Source organism: Furipterus horrens, unplaced genomic scaffold (assembly GCF_987537825.1).
Source record: "Furipterus horrens unplaced genomic scaffold, mFurHor1.1.pri manual_scaffold_9, whole genome shotgun sequence".
NCBI lineage: Eukaryota > Metazoa > Chordata > Mammalia > Chiroptera > Furipteridae > Furipterus > Furipterus horrens.
In genome coordinates this window covers 12,878,221-12,893,190 of record NW_028327179.1, presented here as the reverse complement: position 1 = coordinate 12,893,190, position 14,970 = coordinate 12,878,221, and the positions used below count along the sequence as shown (strand labels likewise).

General features: G+C 37.6%; 1 protein-coding gene across 6 annotated transcripts; it reads right to left on the bottom strand.

Moving 5' to 3' along the window:
• Nucleotides 1-4,285: 4,285 nt before the first annotated feature.
• HNRNPA2B1 (heterogeneous nuclear ribonucleoprotein A2/B1) lies at nt 4,286-14,655 on the bottom strand. 6 transcript variants are annotated; one of them, XR_016513014.1, is made up of 14 exons: nt 14,440-14,654; nt 11,613-11,648; nt 11,405-11,515; nt 11,095-11,241; nt 10,600-10,810; nt 10,356-10,457; nt 10,194-10,274; nt 9,474-9,536; nt 8,097-8,216; nt 7,733-7,855; nt 6,852-6,934; nt 5,777-6,693; nt 5,359-5,491; nt 4,286-4,823 (listed from the first exon to the last, which is right to left on the bottom strand). XR_016513014.1 is itself a non-coding variant. In XM_090287090.1 (12 exons), exons 1-11 carry the CDS (start codon nt 14,443-14,445, stop codon nt 6,873-6,875), a joined length of 1,062 nt encoding a protein of 353 aa, XP_090143216.1. In that variant the 5' UTR covers nt 14,446-14,655; the 3' UTR covers nt 4,286-4,823; nt 6,852-6,872. The 6 variants fall into 6 exon arrangements, 1 of the variants encoding a protein (XP_090143216.1); XR_016513015.1 differs by having other exon boundaries at nt 5,419-5,491; XR_016513016.1 differs by lacking the exon at nt 5,777-6,693 and having other exon boundaries at nt 14,440-14,655.
• Nucleotides 14,656-14,970: the final 315 nt, after the last annotated feature.

The window sequence follows — 14,970 nt, the reverse complement described above, 5'->3', positions numbered from 1 at the left end:
GTATGCACAACTCATAAATATGTACACAGAATAGGGTGATGTGAAAACTGGACATGACCATCCAGTCACCTTGGTAGCCATTTTTATAGTAGGATAGTCACTTCAAAAATAGCAAGTATTGCCCTGGCTGGTGGCTCAGTGGATTGAGTACTGGCCTGTGAACCAAAAGGTTGCTGGTTCAATTTCCAGTCAAGGCACATGCCTGGGCTGCAGTCCAGGTCCCCTGATGGGGGTGAGAGGCAACCAGTCGATATATCTCACACATCTGTTTCTCTCCCTCTATTCCTCCCTTCCCCTTAAAAAAAAAAAAAAAAAAGGCAAAAACACTGGATATAATTATTTTGAAATGTATTTTTGACTTGAAATGCAGAGAAGCTTTAACATTCTTTTAGTTAGCACTGAACTGAGCTTTTCAAAAGCTGTTTTCATTTTTATGAATACTTGTTACAAATGTTTCTGTGGAAATAAATTTTATACTTGAATTTTTAAAAAACTTTTCCCTTATATAAATTATAAGCAGATTTACCTTGGGTATTTTTCCTCCAAAATAACCATATTCAGGAATAAAGATCATTATCTAGCATTCAGAGTAGCATGTTAAGACTTGATCCAAATTAGTCAGTATAGCCTACTAATTTGATAAGGGAAATCCACACTTGGATTTAACACGGTACTGTATGAAATTATAACTCGCCGAGCTCTAAACCATGGTGTCAGAAACAAAAAATGGAGCTTTAAAGTGCATTAGGTCCTGGCCACTTGGCTCAGTTGGCTGGAGTCATTCCATATACCAAAGGATTTCGGATTCAGTACCTGGTTGTTTTTCTTTCTCCCTCTAATCTTTATACATATCCTTGGGTGAGTATTAAAAAAAAATTAGGCTTTAATGGCTGAGAACAATGACCTCTAATGCGACAGGTTTTAGATAACAGAAGGTTTTAGATAACAGAGCTACCGGTGTATAGGAAAACCCAGGCAAATAAAAGGCAGCCTGTAGGGATGACCACATGTTAACATTGATTGTGCAAACATTACAAGCCAGCCATATATGAACACAAACCAACAACAGAGGAAGGAGCATCTGAAGAACATAAGACGACAATGATAGAACTGGAAATGCTGAAACCATATGAAACAGGACAGTCAACCTGAAAATAATAGCATTGAAATGCAAAGGAGTTAACATGAATGCTGTTCATCTGAAATCAGATGTCTACCACAAAAATCACTTGCCCAACAATGTAGAAATTGCAAGTCAAAGCATTGGGCTGCAAAAGTACAGTGTTTTATAAGTATTTTTATAATAAACTTTTTCTCCACTTTAAATTGTGCCTAGACATTTCTTTCAAGCCTTAGATTTTGCTACAATAATGCTTGCTACAGGTATCACTCTTCTGACCAGTTCTGTACAATTATCGGTTTAAATGCAGATAGTGATCCCTGGATGTCTTAACCGCTGGTACCTAGGTTAGTTTTAGGGTACTCTACACAGATTATTTCGAGGCTACAATACAGTTACAATACTTAGGTTCAAAACTATTAGCAGCCTTACTACTCAATTATTGTCAAACTCCCCAAATCCCTGTACTTAGGACCACGATGAAAGGTGGACATAAAATTGGCGAGGGAAAAAAAGCACACAGTATGGCACTAGGATTCAAAGAATTCCTAACAAAAATTGAGCCTGGAAGGTATTTTGGTACATCGTAACCAAAGGTCAATGAATTAAACCTCTAATTTCATGACACCACATACATGCACACGCATCCTACTGATTCTTCAACCATCCTTAGTCCAGTCTTAGCAGACACATCCCTAAGATTTTATTCTCAACTCCATATTTAAAGAACTGATATCCAAAGTTGACTAGACTGTTTTACTAGTTAAGCAATCTTAACATGCAGGTTATCCTGAAAAAGAAGGTAGTGTGCGAAAAAGGAATCTGGTTTATTCAGCTTCAGACCTTAGGAACCATTTTCAAAAGGCCAAGTTCTAATTGAAGTTCTATGCATTTTACTGAGTGCAACTGTTGAACCAAAGTTCTTCAGATCCATTTAATAGCTAAACCAGACCAGCTAACATAAGCAGTCAATAGTTCTGTGAAAACAAGATCTGTGCAAAATATGTCTCCAATTATTTGGTGTGAGGTTAAAAAAAACCTCAGGAGGCACCATGAGAACTAGATCCTTAAGATGAATGTTTACTTATACTACTCTATGGTAAGCATTTTTCCACTTTGAATTTAGACTAACCCAAACATAAGTTCCATTTTATATTGAACACAAAACTACTTTGACCTCCCCACTACAGTATTCCTGACATAAAACTGCATTTGTTGAAATGCAAAATCTGGAGCCATCAATGTAAGGCACTGGATAACATCATGTGTACAAAATCAACAAAGGTATGCTCAACAAGCAATCTCTGGACATATGGTTTGTTCCCTATCAAGGCTGGACCCAGTTCAATACTGCCCAATATCCAGAACCAAGACTCAAAATGCCAGCCAGCATGATGCACACTACTTGTTGCTTAAGAACTTGAATACAAACTTAGATAACATCTGGATAAGCCCCCCCCCCCCGGCCCCTTTTGTTCATTTTGGGGTAATCCATCTGTTCAGCTACCCCTAGCTAGAAATTACATTACTACTGGTGCAGCATTAAAAATTCTGTGTTATGCCAACCACCCAGGTACACTGGTACCATAGACCAATAATGTGCGTATATCTTCAGTGTTCTTCCCAGAAAGGCACATACATACCCACACTTCTGAGCTGTTTCCCCAGGAGCTAAAACACTTTGAAAGCCTACCTAAATTACTAATTTAGCTCAGTTATTTAAACATTCAGTACTAGTACCAATTGTTAAGAACCACTTTTACAGGACCCGGTTTGTATTCCTACACTAAAATGGTTTAAGATCCAGCCCTAAAATTTTTTCACCAGCCATGGTGTGACAGCCAGCCCGCAAGTGGGCTTGCCTTTTGGTAACCACGTACAGTAAAACCCTCTTGCAACCACCAGAATAGAAAAGTTACTTCTAACATTCAAGCTTCTTGTTCTCAGCTATGGGGGAAAATAGCCAAAAACATTTTTCCCAATTCTATCAGGCCACTTGGGATGCCAATTTACCACTTAATTACTAAATGCAATCTTGAGCTTATACCAGGATCACAAAAGTAAACTGTTTCCAAATTGTTCACCTGTAATACCACGTGAGGACTCGTTTATTGGTCCAAACTGTTGTACCGATTAGCATTATGCAGCAATGCTTTAAGCCAAAGATGAGTTTTTATCAACCTGTACCAACAATTTTCAGCCTGTGTACAATTTTTAAAACGCACATGTAACACCTCTTAAATCAGGGGCACCGACCCTTCCCCTTACATTGTCAAATGGAATTACAAAAGCCAACACAATAGCTTTGGTGTGAATGCAGTCATGAGCCCTATGTAAGTCATATTAACAGTTGCACCTTATTGGTCACACTACATTAAAGTTTTGTCTTATAATGGTTAATTCTCGGGTACCAGAAATCCTTACACAAGGAAGTGGATTCTTAAGACTTTGGAACAAAAAAGGTATTCAGTTTTGTAAATCAAAATTATACCCGTTTTTTGGTGTTACATAATTTTAGTTTGTGTTCTGTGAGATGAAAAAGGTGTAATAGCTGCACCAAATAGTTGCCTTCTTCAGAAGTCTTCAAACATAAAACTTCACTTCTCAAGTTCTAAAGGAACCTGTTTGAATAACCTCTATTTCAGTTTATCATGTATTAATATTTTGCTATTTGTGTTGGTTAAAGGGTGGGTATTTTTATTATACCATTGTCACTGTCAACCTTCTAAAATCTTCAAATTTTTTTAAATGAGGCTGCGCATTGAGTTTACTTGAACTATTTTAAGCAAAATAGTTTATCTTGTGTTAGCCATCACCAGTTTGACTTACCTGATAATCTATTATCAAAAAAAAAAAAAAAAAAAAAAGTCAACCTTACTGTTTCATATTTTTTTTTAAATTTCAGGTTATGTCCAAGAAAGTCACTGCTACTCAGTTTCATACAACACACCTAACCCTTTAAAGGCAGCTGCCAATGCTCACTGTAAACTGCATTACTTTGAGAAACTGGAATGAGATTTTTGTCCCAGTGTTTTTCATAACCACTTATATTTGGACCACTCCAGCTGTTTAAAATCTGTAGTATTTTAAACGCCATCACAGTGATGTTTAACACACAGGGTAAAACCAGAAAACTAGCAGCATTCAAACGCTGACTATACAGTGTATAAAGAATGGCATTTTTATTAGGGACAGCCAATAATGTCCACATTAGTCGTCTTGTGTCTATTAATATTTCAAGAAAAATGGCCATATGCACAGCTTTGTGAAACTACTTTAAAAATCTAGGGGATGGCAACTCTTTAGACAAGTTAATGTTTATAGAACAAGATTCACACATTTTATGTGTAAACATTACACCAAATATTTGGATACAAAAGTATTTATTTTATAAACTTTATATTTAAAAATAGAACTTTAATCTGTCTACTCACAAAACCTAACTTAAGACATGATACATTTATCTCTCCTGTTAATTTGATGTTAACTTCTACAAACAATACTCAATTTGTAATTGTTTTATATTAAGAACCTGTACTAAATGATTGTATTTTATCAGAAAACATTTCCCTTTAATCTTAAGAGTGCTTTTTAAAATGAAGGCACCAACAAGAACTACTTTCAGATGATACAGAATTTCTTATTTCTTGAAGACTCTGTGGTTGACCACTTCTTCATTAGTTACCTGCAGCAAGACACCTTCCTGCCAAAGGAAAAAGAAAGTATCTGAAGAAGTTTATCATGTTTGTCCAAAGAACCTAAATAACTTCAGTGGTGGTCTTAGGATCAAAGAAGACTCACTGGTGCATACAGTAGAATATGCCCTGATTATCACATTCCTGAAAAGGCAATTAAAGCCAGGCAATCAAACTGATGACATTTAAAAGAAATGAATTTCAGCAGCCAACCTAAATCTCTCCTATATGGTAGGGAACTGGGAAAGAATTACCACATTCATACCCCAGTATTTAGGACTGGATGCATACAGGATTTATAATGTAGAGACACTGGCAGTACAAACTATTATCTGAAAATATCTTCAACCATTTTGCCCTACCTCTCCTTAGCCTGATCCTGATAAGCATGTAACACTAGAACAACCATATCAAATAAAACAAAATGTCTTTATTTTTAATAAAACCCCAGTTCACTCAAAATGCTTGATCCAAGAAATGTGAATACACAAGGCTGTAACAATGGGAATGATTTATTGAACTTGCAGCCTAACTTTTACCTACCATGTTACTACCAACACCACTGAAGGAACCAAGAAAAGCTTTATTAATCACTTGGCTTGCCTCAGCTGTTGAAATGAAGCAGTTTACAGTCTTTGTGGCAGCAGAATATACTTGTCCATGGTTCATATCAATGCTAAAATTCCAGCAGGGAAAAAAATGATATGTTAAGCACCTGAATCTTCATAGAGAGGGGGGGAGGGGGAGGGGAAAGAAAGAAGGGGGGGGACAATCAAAATAATTTAAATAAATGACAGATTGGAAAACAGGATTTATAAAATTATTGAGTTTATAAATTGTTAAACTCAATTTATAGCTATGTTAAACTACGCAAGAACCACTATACTGAAAGACCATTGAAGAATATTAGTTTATCTTTTGGGGAGGAATATTAAAAAAGGAAAAGTAAATAAGATCTTACCTAAAGAAGTTTAACTGAAGCTTAGAACTATTTGCTCTACACCCTCAGCTTTCGTTGGCATCCTTATAAACTACTGTAGTTAAAGCTTTGTAGAAACAGCACAGTTTTTTAAGACTGGCTGAACTTAGTAGCCGTCAAGTTTTCTTGTACTAGACCTGTATCCCTGAAGAGTACCTCGCTGGGGTTATTTCCTTTCCTTGCATTGAAGAAGCAGCATCTAAAAGATCTAAAAAGGTGTTTCTCCTTGCAGAGATATCCCTTAAGTTATCTAGGTAATTTAATCCTGATGAATTGCAGACAACACACTTACATCTGACCAGCATTTATCTTACACAAATACAACAACAAGCTTTGCAATGGACCTTAATTATACTACCCACTCCTTAACTTATTTAAAATAAAAAGTCTATTATTACACAATTTCCTTTAGAATTATTTTATTAAATCATAAATGTACAACAGCTTCTTAACTCTACACACGCACTTAAATTTTTTTAAAGGAAAAAACGTTTTATGTCTTATTACACCATGATCCTGGCTAATAGCTTTTCAAAACTTTTGAGAAAAATCTTAAAAAAGGTTTCACATGTCACCTGAAACTTACAAATTTAACATTATCAAAGAAGGAATGCTTCTACACTCTTACAAAGACCACTAGAAATAAACAACAATTAAAAAGCTAAGAAACTGTCTCAAAGGCATTTTTTTACAATCCTTCCTCCACAGTAAGGTAATGTTATTAAATAATCCAATCCATTCACAAAATGGCTCTCTGCATCTGCTCTGGTGTCTTCTGCCATATCACTGCATACTTATGCATGACTGAGATAAGAGTTTCCTTAACATTGTTATTTCGATAACCTGAAGCTGTTCTGTTACCTCTGGGCTCTCATCCTCTCCTATTTATACAGTGAAGCCTGTTTCAACAGAAGTAAAGAGTAAAAAAAAAATAGGTTATGAAATTATCCATCTACCCAGATTTTAAGGAAAGATAACATGATCCTAAAAAGCTTTTTACTCCTGACAGCTAGGTCTCCCCAGGCAATAATAATGTAAAAACTCAAAAGCTACTTACCCATGGCAAATAGGAAGAAGCTCAATATCGGCTTCTCCCTCCATAGCCCCCACTTCCTCCACTTCCTCCAGGACCATAATTTCCTAGAATTGATGGAACCAGGAGAAAGCAAACTTACTTCAGTTTCCCATGATTAGCAAATAGTTACTAATCCTTCTTGATATCTACCTATACAAGCCAGATCATAACCCACTGTTTCTAATTATGTTAATTACTTTGAAATAAATTATTCAGAATCATAGATAACCTATTTGGTCCTACTAAAAACTTTCTCAAGAATAACTGTACCCTGGCTGGGTAGCTCAGCTTGTTAAGAGCTTCATCCCAAGACGCCAAGGATGCAGGTTCAATCCCGTGGTCTGGGCACATACAAGAATAACCCAAGGAATATATATAAATAAGCCTAACAACTAATTGATATTTCTCTTCTTCCCTCCCTATTAAAAAATCAAAAATAGAAACAAAAATAACTTGAAAATATTTGTGACTAGTAAGAACTTTTATTAGAGAAAACACACAAATTTATACCACTTAGCAATGTGCTTAGTAATTTTATTTGGCTCTTAAATAACTACGTAAAAAAAGGGGAAAAAAACCTCACAAAATACCTCAACTACTCTCCCAACTACTAAATACAGGTTCTAGTTCTGAGTACATAAAACACAATTTATTCTTATATTATTTTTCAGCCTCACCCTGTATATTAAACCAGTTAACATCTCAAACCCATCACACCAAACTCAAGTTTGTTACAACTGAAGTATTTTCCACAAATTTCAGTGACCCTATAAATCATGTCATCTTCCCCATTTCAAATGATATCATAAGAGTAATCCTTTCCTTTAATCATACAAAATAATTTTAAGTACGTAACAAATTACCTCCACCATATGGTCCACCCATGTTCCTGCTACCACCGAAATTTCCACTCTTCATTGGACCATAGTTAGAAGGTTGCTGGTTGTAATTTCCAAAATCATTATAATTTCCACTTCCATAATTTCCTGTAAAAAAAGTTGAAACACAAGTTTTGCATAATGAACCTCAGAATACAAACATTAAGCCAGTTATACATACTAATTATTTAAGACAAATCTCCCAAAAGAGCAAATCTGAATGAATGCACAAGACCTATCTACAATTCTACAATTTTTAAGGGAACTACTGACAATGATATGAAAAATATCTCATTAAAGTCAATTCCACTCCGAATTCCCACATAAAGGATGCAGGTGAATTTATTACCTCCTCCATAGTTGTCATAACCACCTCCGTAGCCCCCACCCTGGTTGCCATATCCAGGTCCTCCACCACCATATCCTCCTCTTCCTCCTCCATAACCAGGGCTACCTCCAAAATTGCCACCTATTATAAAATAAGCCTTTAAGTAATTACTTAGTATTTTCAATGCCATTTGAACTATCTTTATCACACCCACTTCCAGATTTCCAAAACACATTTTTACAAGTAAAATATACTTATCCTATGACATCTCTTCTAGAATAGCCTCTAGGGCAGAACACAACATCCCTGTAAACATTTGGGGATGGGGAGCCCGTACCCTAAAACAACTGGATAAAACCTCTATGGACACAACTACTTATTTATGTTGCTGCTCCTCCCTAAAACTAAAAATATTAAGGGTTCTCCTGAAAATACCTTAAAATACTATTTGTATTTTGTGTTAAGGGTTGTGAAGGCCTATGAGGTATAGGTGAATAAAGCAAGTAGAATAGCCACCACAATCCCCTAACTGGTCTAAGTCCCCAACTCAGGTTTTCCTATGAATTACTGTGTTTCCTAGTAATATGCTTAACTACCCTTCACTTGAGTACAATATAAAAGAGGGAGGAGCAGAAATTAGAAAACTTAAGACAGTACAAAACTTAAATTGGTAATCTCACATTACCAGTAATATATGAACTAATTAATCTTTCTCATAAAACTTAAATTATAATTTGGATTTTGAAGAATAGTTGGAAGGTGGAATATATGTGAAACTTGGTTATATGTAATGAGTGACAAAATCTAACCTTTTACTCCTCAGCTTTAAATGTCTTTCTCACTAGGACATTTGCCAGCAGGTATCAACCTTTATGTATTGCAACAAAACAGCTACTAGATCACGACCCCAGCTGGACCCAGGAGCACCCTCTGTACCCTTGTGTGTTCTGGAGATGTTCCTTCAGTGACTTCTGGGGAATTATCCTGGGGGAACTAATCTTGCTAAGGGCTAAGACAACACCACTGTTATTACAGATACCTCCCGTACTTGTTGATTAGTCATGTACAATGTCCTATACTTTTTCCAGGAAACAGTACATGAAGTATCACATCTATGTCCAATGTTCTGCTTAAAAACAAACTTTAAACTCTCATTTAAAATCCACCCAAGTAATTTTGCAGCCTGCAACATATATAAATAAGTATACCCTTTCCTTCAGCTATCCAAAAGCTAAGATGCACGTTACAAAGGAATAACAGCCATCACCTATGCTCTTTATAAAAGGTAACTATGTAAAGTATTAAGGAAAATCTCATGTATGTTAAACTGGATAACAGTGTGATTAAATCTTTTAAATCTTTTCAAGTCCCCAAAATAAAAATGGGTAAGAAACTGACCTCCAGGTCCTCCGCCATACCCATTATAACCATCCCCAAATCCACGACCACTTCCATAGCCATCTGTTGGGATAGAAAAAAAGACTGATCAATAATTTAACTATTCAGTTTTTCCTCCTTTCCTCTACATTCTCCATTAATTGGATGATTATTAAAAATCAACTCCCTTTAAGCTAAATACTAGAATGTTACTTCTTTATTCTTAAAAATAAACACACACCGAAGTACAAATTAAATCTCACCATTAGGATGATTGTCTAATTTGGGGATTCGGCAAGCAAAATTTAAAGGGTCCCATTTGTTTACACATAGAAATGACATTAAATGGGAGACACAAGTTTTTTAGTTTGTACCTTATTTTAATTTGGAAAATATTTGAAGTCTAAAGCAAAAAATTTAATAGTTACAGACTTTTTAAAGCCCACTAGCAAAACTCTATGGTCTTTTCACTTACTAAGTGCACTTGGTAGTTTTTAAGGTGGTTGCAAAGTGGTTTTGATTTTTTTTAGAAGACCATAAAAGGATCTCTGGATTTGATTGTCCTTTATTAGCTTTAAGATTATCTTTTAACTACTATCTCCTGCCTGACCCACATCAGATTACCCCACCTAAAGTCTTATAAATAGCATCTTAAAACTAGGTGGGATTTCCTGATTCTAATCAAATCAGTTTTTCACCAAGCACATTCACCCTTTTAACATTTAGAACTTAAAAACTTACCAGATCCTCCTCTAAAGTTACTTCCCGGTCCTGGTCCAAAATTTCCACCGCCACCGCGGGAGTCTCCAAAACCGAAGTTGCCTACAACCAATGGCCTAGTTAGTAACAACTACTTACACAAATAAATTTAATTGGGGTGGGGGGGTGTTGTTTAAAAGTTACCTCCTCTTCCACTTCTAGAACTTTGAACTTCTTGCATTTCTTGTCTAGACAAAGCCTTTCTTACTTCTGCATTATGACCATTGATGGTATGGTATTTCTGCACTGGAAGGAAAAGTTCAGGACTTCATTAAATCAGCTATAACTTATAAATTATATCAAAATTTACTTTTAAATAAAATTGGAGACATTAACATATCCAAAATTTATCTACAAGGGTGTACACATCTAGTACTTATACACTTACACACAATCTTATCCACGGGATCATGGTCATCAAAAGTAACAAATCCAAAGCCTCTTTTCTTTCCAGACTGCCTATCAGTAATTATCTCAATGGTATCAATTTTTCCATATTCCTCAAAGTAATCTCTAAGATGATGCTCCTCAGTGTCTTCTTTAATACCACCAACAAACAACTTCTTCACAGTTACATGAGCCCCTGGCTTTCCAGATTCCTGTAAAGAGGGAAAAGGAAGTCACTGTGACAGAAGAAACCCAACATGATTGAAAAAGAATCTCTGGGTACCACAAATGACTTCTACCCTGGTGGTAAAGCAGTAGCTGGTAAGAAAGACACTAGTCTTTTGAAAAATAAATGAGCCTAAGACAACCATCATAGCTTTAATATAGGAGAAACAAAAACATCAAGATATACAGAAAATTATTTCAAAAATTGCATGTTTTCAATGGGACAGAAATGCCTTCACATTTTTTTAACCAAGCTATATACTATGCTCACCTCTCTTGCAACAGCACGTTTTGGCTCAACCACTCTCCCATCAATTGAATGAGGTCTTGCAGCCATGGCGGCATCAACCTCAGCCATGGATGAGAAAGTTACAAAACCAAATCCTCTTGATCTTTTGCTTGCAGGGTCTCTCATTACCTTTAAAACCAAAGGCGTAACTTTAGATCTAGTTACTAGTTGAATTAAAAGAACATAGATTTAAAAGTCAACTTCTCATTGACTTTTCACTTATCATTTTAAACACAGAAGCCAAGCAGCTCAAGGCCTAGTATGCGAAGGCACTTTTATATACTTAACCTACCACACAGTCTGTAAGTTTCCCCCATTGCTCGTAGTAGTTCCTCAAACTTTCTTCTGTGGTTTCAAAGCTCAAGCCACCAATAAAGAGTTTACGGAACTGTTCCTTTTCTCTCTGCAAATGAAAACACCATTTCAATTTTTATTTACATTTTCTCTTTGTATGCAGGAAATTAAATTCTTAAATATAAGGTGACCTGCTGGCAGAGTACCTTTTTCCTCTCCAAAGGAACAGTTTCTAAAGTTTTCTGGAGGGGGGGAAAAAAAAACTTACATCAAATTTAAACCATATGTTAAACTGTATATTAGTTGTGTTACACCGAAAATTGCGTCAGCTGAAATAACGTTTCAGTCAAAATGCTTGATCTAAATTTACTTGACATTTCAAATAAATATCACTTAGTAAAAAAAAAAAAAATTTCTGAAGAGAAAGGAGCAAATCTATTCCATAGTCATTGAAGGGTTGAAGGAGTCTCAGAATTTGCATTCAACCCTATATCCTAGAACAGATTAAGTTCACTCTACTCAGTTTAAACATAAAAATAGTTGATCCCTTACAACCCAGTTTATCGTTTCAGGATTTAGAGTCTGATTTGTTTCCTTCATTGCTCCCTCTGGTGGACATTCTAATGTATCGCAATAAAAACCATCCTCTGCCCATTTCAACTATTGGGGGTAAAAATTTACACATTTAGTTATCTGTAGCAAAATATCCTTAAAATCCACCTCTCTGACCAACATAGATTTTTATGGCCAACTAAAGCATAACTAAACCTTGAAAAGTTTTAACATAATGATTTTGTGGGTACTCCCATTTTTGGTACTTTGACAACTCAATCTGTATTACTATGGGACAAACAACCATGATAGCAGCAAATACATTCACTGTAATCATTTCACTTTTCAAAAACCGTAAAAATATCTAAATGAACACTGAGTACCAACACTTACCCTTCACTGATTCATTCGAAAAAAGAAATCAGAATGCTCAAGTGAATTCAACTTACTGGCCACCTGGTAAACTATACAGTATACATGTCCCTAATTTTGCAAGCAAAAATGAAAGAAGCCTGAGTTGAACTCCCCATAAACCAGCAAGCAAATATGATGCATTAACAGTCCTGAATTTGGGGCTGCCAGTTAAGAAAGGATTGGTGGTCATTTGGTTTTCAGGCAACTAGATTAAATTTTTTTTTTAATACTGGTTTCTACCAGAATAGGTCTACTGTCCAAGACCAACTGCTATGACTGTGTAATACAACTAAAAGATCAACTGTAGTTTTCGATCCAGCAGGAAAAATCATATTCCCAGCAAATACTATGACAGCTCTCAACCCAGGTCTGTGGAGGTGTCTCCCTCCATGCATGATATTCTCCCATCAACTCAAAAAATACAGTGATAAGCAATTCAATTTTTTCCCCCTGCAGTTAACTGCTTTCAGAAATCTCAAAAAAATTTAATGACTAACAAATTATCAAACTAGCTCCTGATACATTTAAGTATCAATCTACTAAAATCTATTAGTTATTTGCCATACTGATATTTGGATTAAACAAAGTCAGAGAAATAGAGATCTTTAAAGGCCAAATTACTAAAATTTAAAAAATACATCTACAACATTTTTTACAATCACTAACAAAAGCGAAAGCTCATTACTTACCTCAGTTTCCTCCAAACTTACCAGATGTCCACTATCAATTACAAATTTTATAAGCGTGCTTAAAGCCAAAAAAAAAAAAAATACCCCGGTAGAGGCCCCCCCCACTTTGCTTAAGACAGTATGCTTACCAATGTAATCATCAACCATGATTGCAAACATAAATGAGAAAAGCAAGTAACAAAGTTCAAATACATAGCCACCCAGACTAAGACAGCTATACATGCACTGAAGGACTGAGCCGGGTTTTAAGAAGTCAAAGGACAGTCATTTTTATTTCACTTCCTCACAATTTCTAGCTAATCATTTATAACGACCCGCCGTCTTAACCGGCAAATAACTTTACTTGTATTTTTTAGGGTACGAAAATATTCTGCAATTCAAAAGGAATACGTCAAAAACGAATATCCCCCCCACCATAACCTTTCCCCACCGCCACTTATAATCGGTACGAACCTGGTGGCTTCTAATTTTGATTTTATTTCTAAAGGTGATTGTGAGAAAACCGTTTTTTTTAAGTCACTGCAGACCCGGGGGTGAAAAGAAAAACCAACCCGTTACTCACGTTAACTAAACACAAAATGTTCCCTTTATTATTTGGGTCGCCTCAGAACTGGGCCCAACACCCTAGGTCGCTCTACGTAGAGGCTCTTAAGCTGTGCGAACCCGCCCGGTAGCACTCCCCCCCCCCCACACGCCTGCTCGTCGCTGTGGCTTCTAAACGCAATGGCGCCATTTCATCGAGAGGCAGAGAGCCTCCTCTAAAATGAGGTGCGCAGGACTTTAAAGATCAAAGCTCCCAAAACACTCAGAATCCACCTTAAAACGCCATGAAATCGGCGCCAGATGGAAGAAAAATAGTTAACCACGTCTATTCTTTGATATGGTGGCCAAACTAGTAGAATTCTCACAGTTGAAAGAAAAACGCGGCGAGGAAGGAGAAAAATGAAAATGGCGGCCGCCAAATCCGGGGAGAGGGGGAGGGGAAGCTCTGCAGCCTCGCTCCGGAGGACCTGAAGCCCAACCGAAATGCTCACACGCAGGGCCGCTAGGGCCCCCAAACGCGCCTACTTTAAAAAAGCTGTAAGAATTCCCCCTCCGCGCCACACTTTCATTAAAGCGGGGCTGCGTCCGCCATGTGGAAGATCCCCATCCCCCACCCCCAGCAAAGGGAAATGGCGCCGGGAGGCTGAGTGGGGAAAGTGCTGAACAAACGGGCACCCGCTTACGGCCCATCTTCAGAAATACTCCGAGACCAACCGCTTCTGAAGTGGCCCAATTGCACTGCCGCTCTCCCACGAAACGGATGGCCGACTTCCACAGAGGCGCCAACGGCCTCGCCATGCCCTTTCCAATAACTCATTGATTTCAAACCCGTTACCTCCATCGCGGACTCAGTCGCTTCAGCCCGATTTCCCGCAGCCGAGCGAGATGAGACAGCTCTCCGCGGTCGAACGCGAGCCGGACTCGTCCTGGCGCTGTAGTGAGAACTGCCGCCGCTGGAGAAACAACAACGCTAAAGGAACCTCCACACGGCAAGCCGGCGCTGCTGCTACTGCCGCTAGAGCCGCTGCCGCCGCTTTTCTAGAACCTTCCCCCCAACCAACGCGTCTTTACGTCAGGCCGTTGCGTAAACGTCCTAACTGCCGCCAATGGCGGGAACGCGCTCCGCCCTCCTTACGCCAATTACGTACTAGTCCCTTCTTTACGGCCAGGGGAGGACTTGACGTCACTTGCGTAAATGGGATCCGTGAATTGCGGAAGGCTCGAGTCAGCGTATTTCCCTCTCCGGGATTTGAGTCCAGCCCCCGCCCTAGTGCTGGGCAGGTGAGGAACGGTCGCGCAATTTAAAATTAAACTGTTGGGTGGACCTTAATCCATAGTCCAGAAGATCGCCCCCTCAGGAATGCAT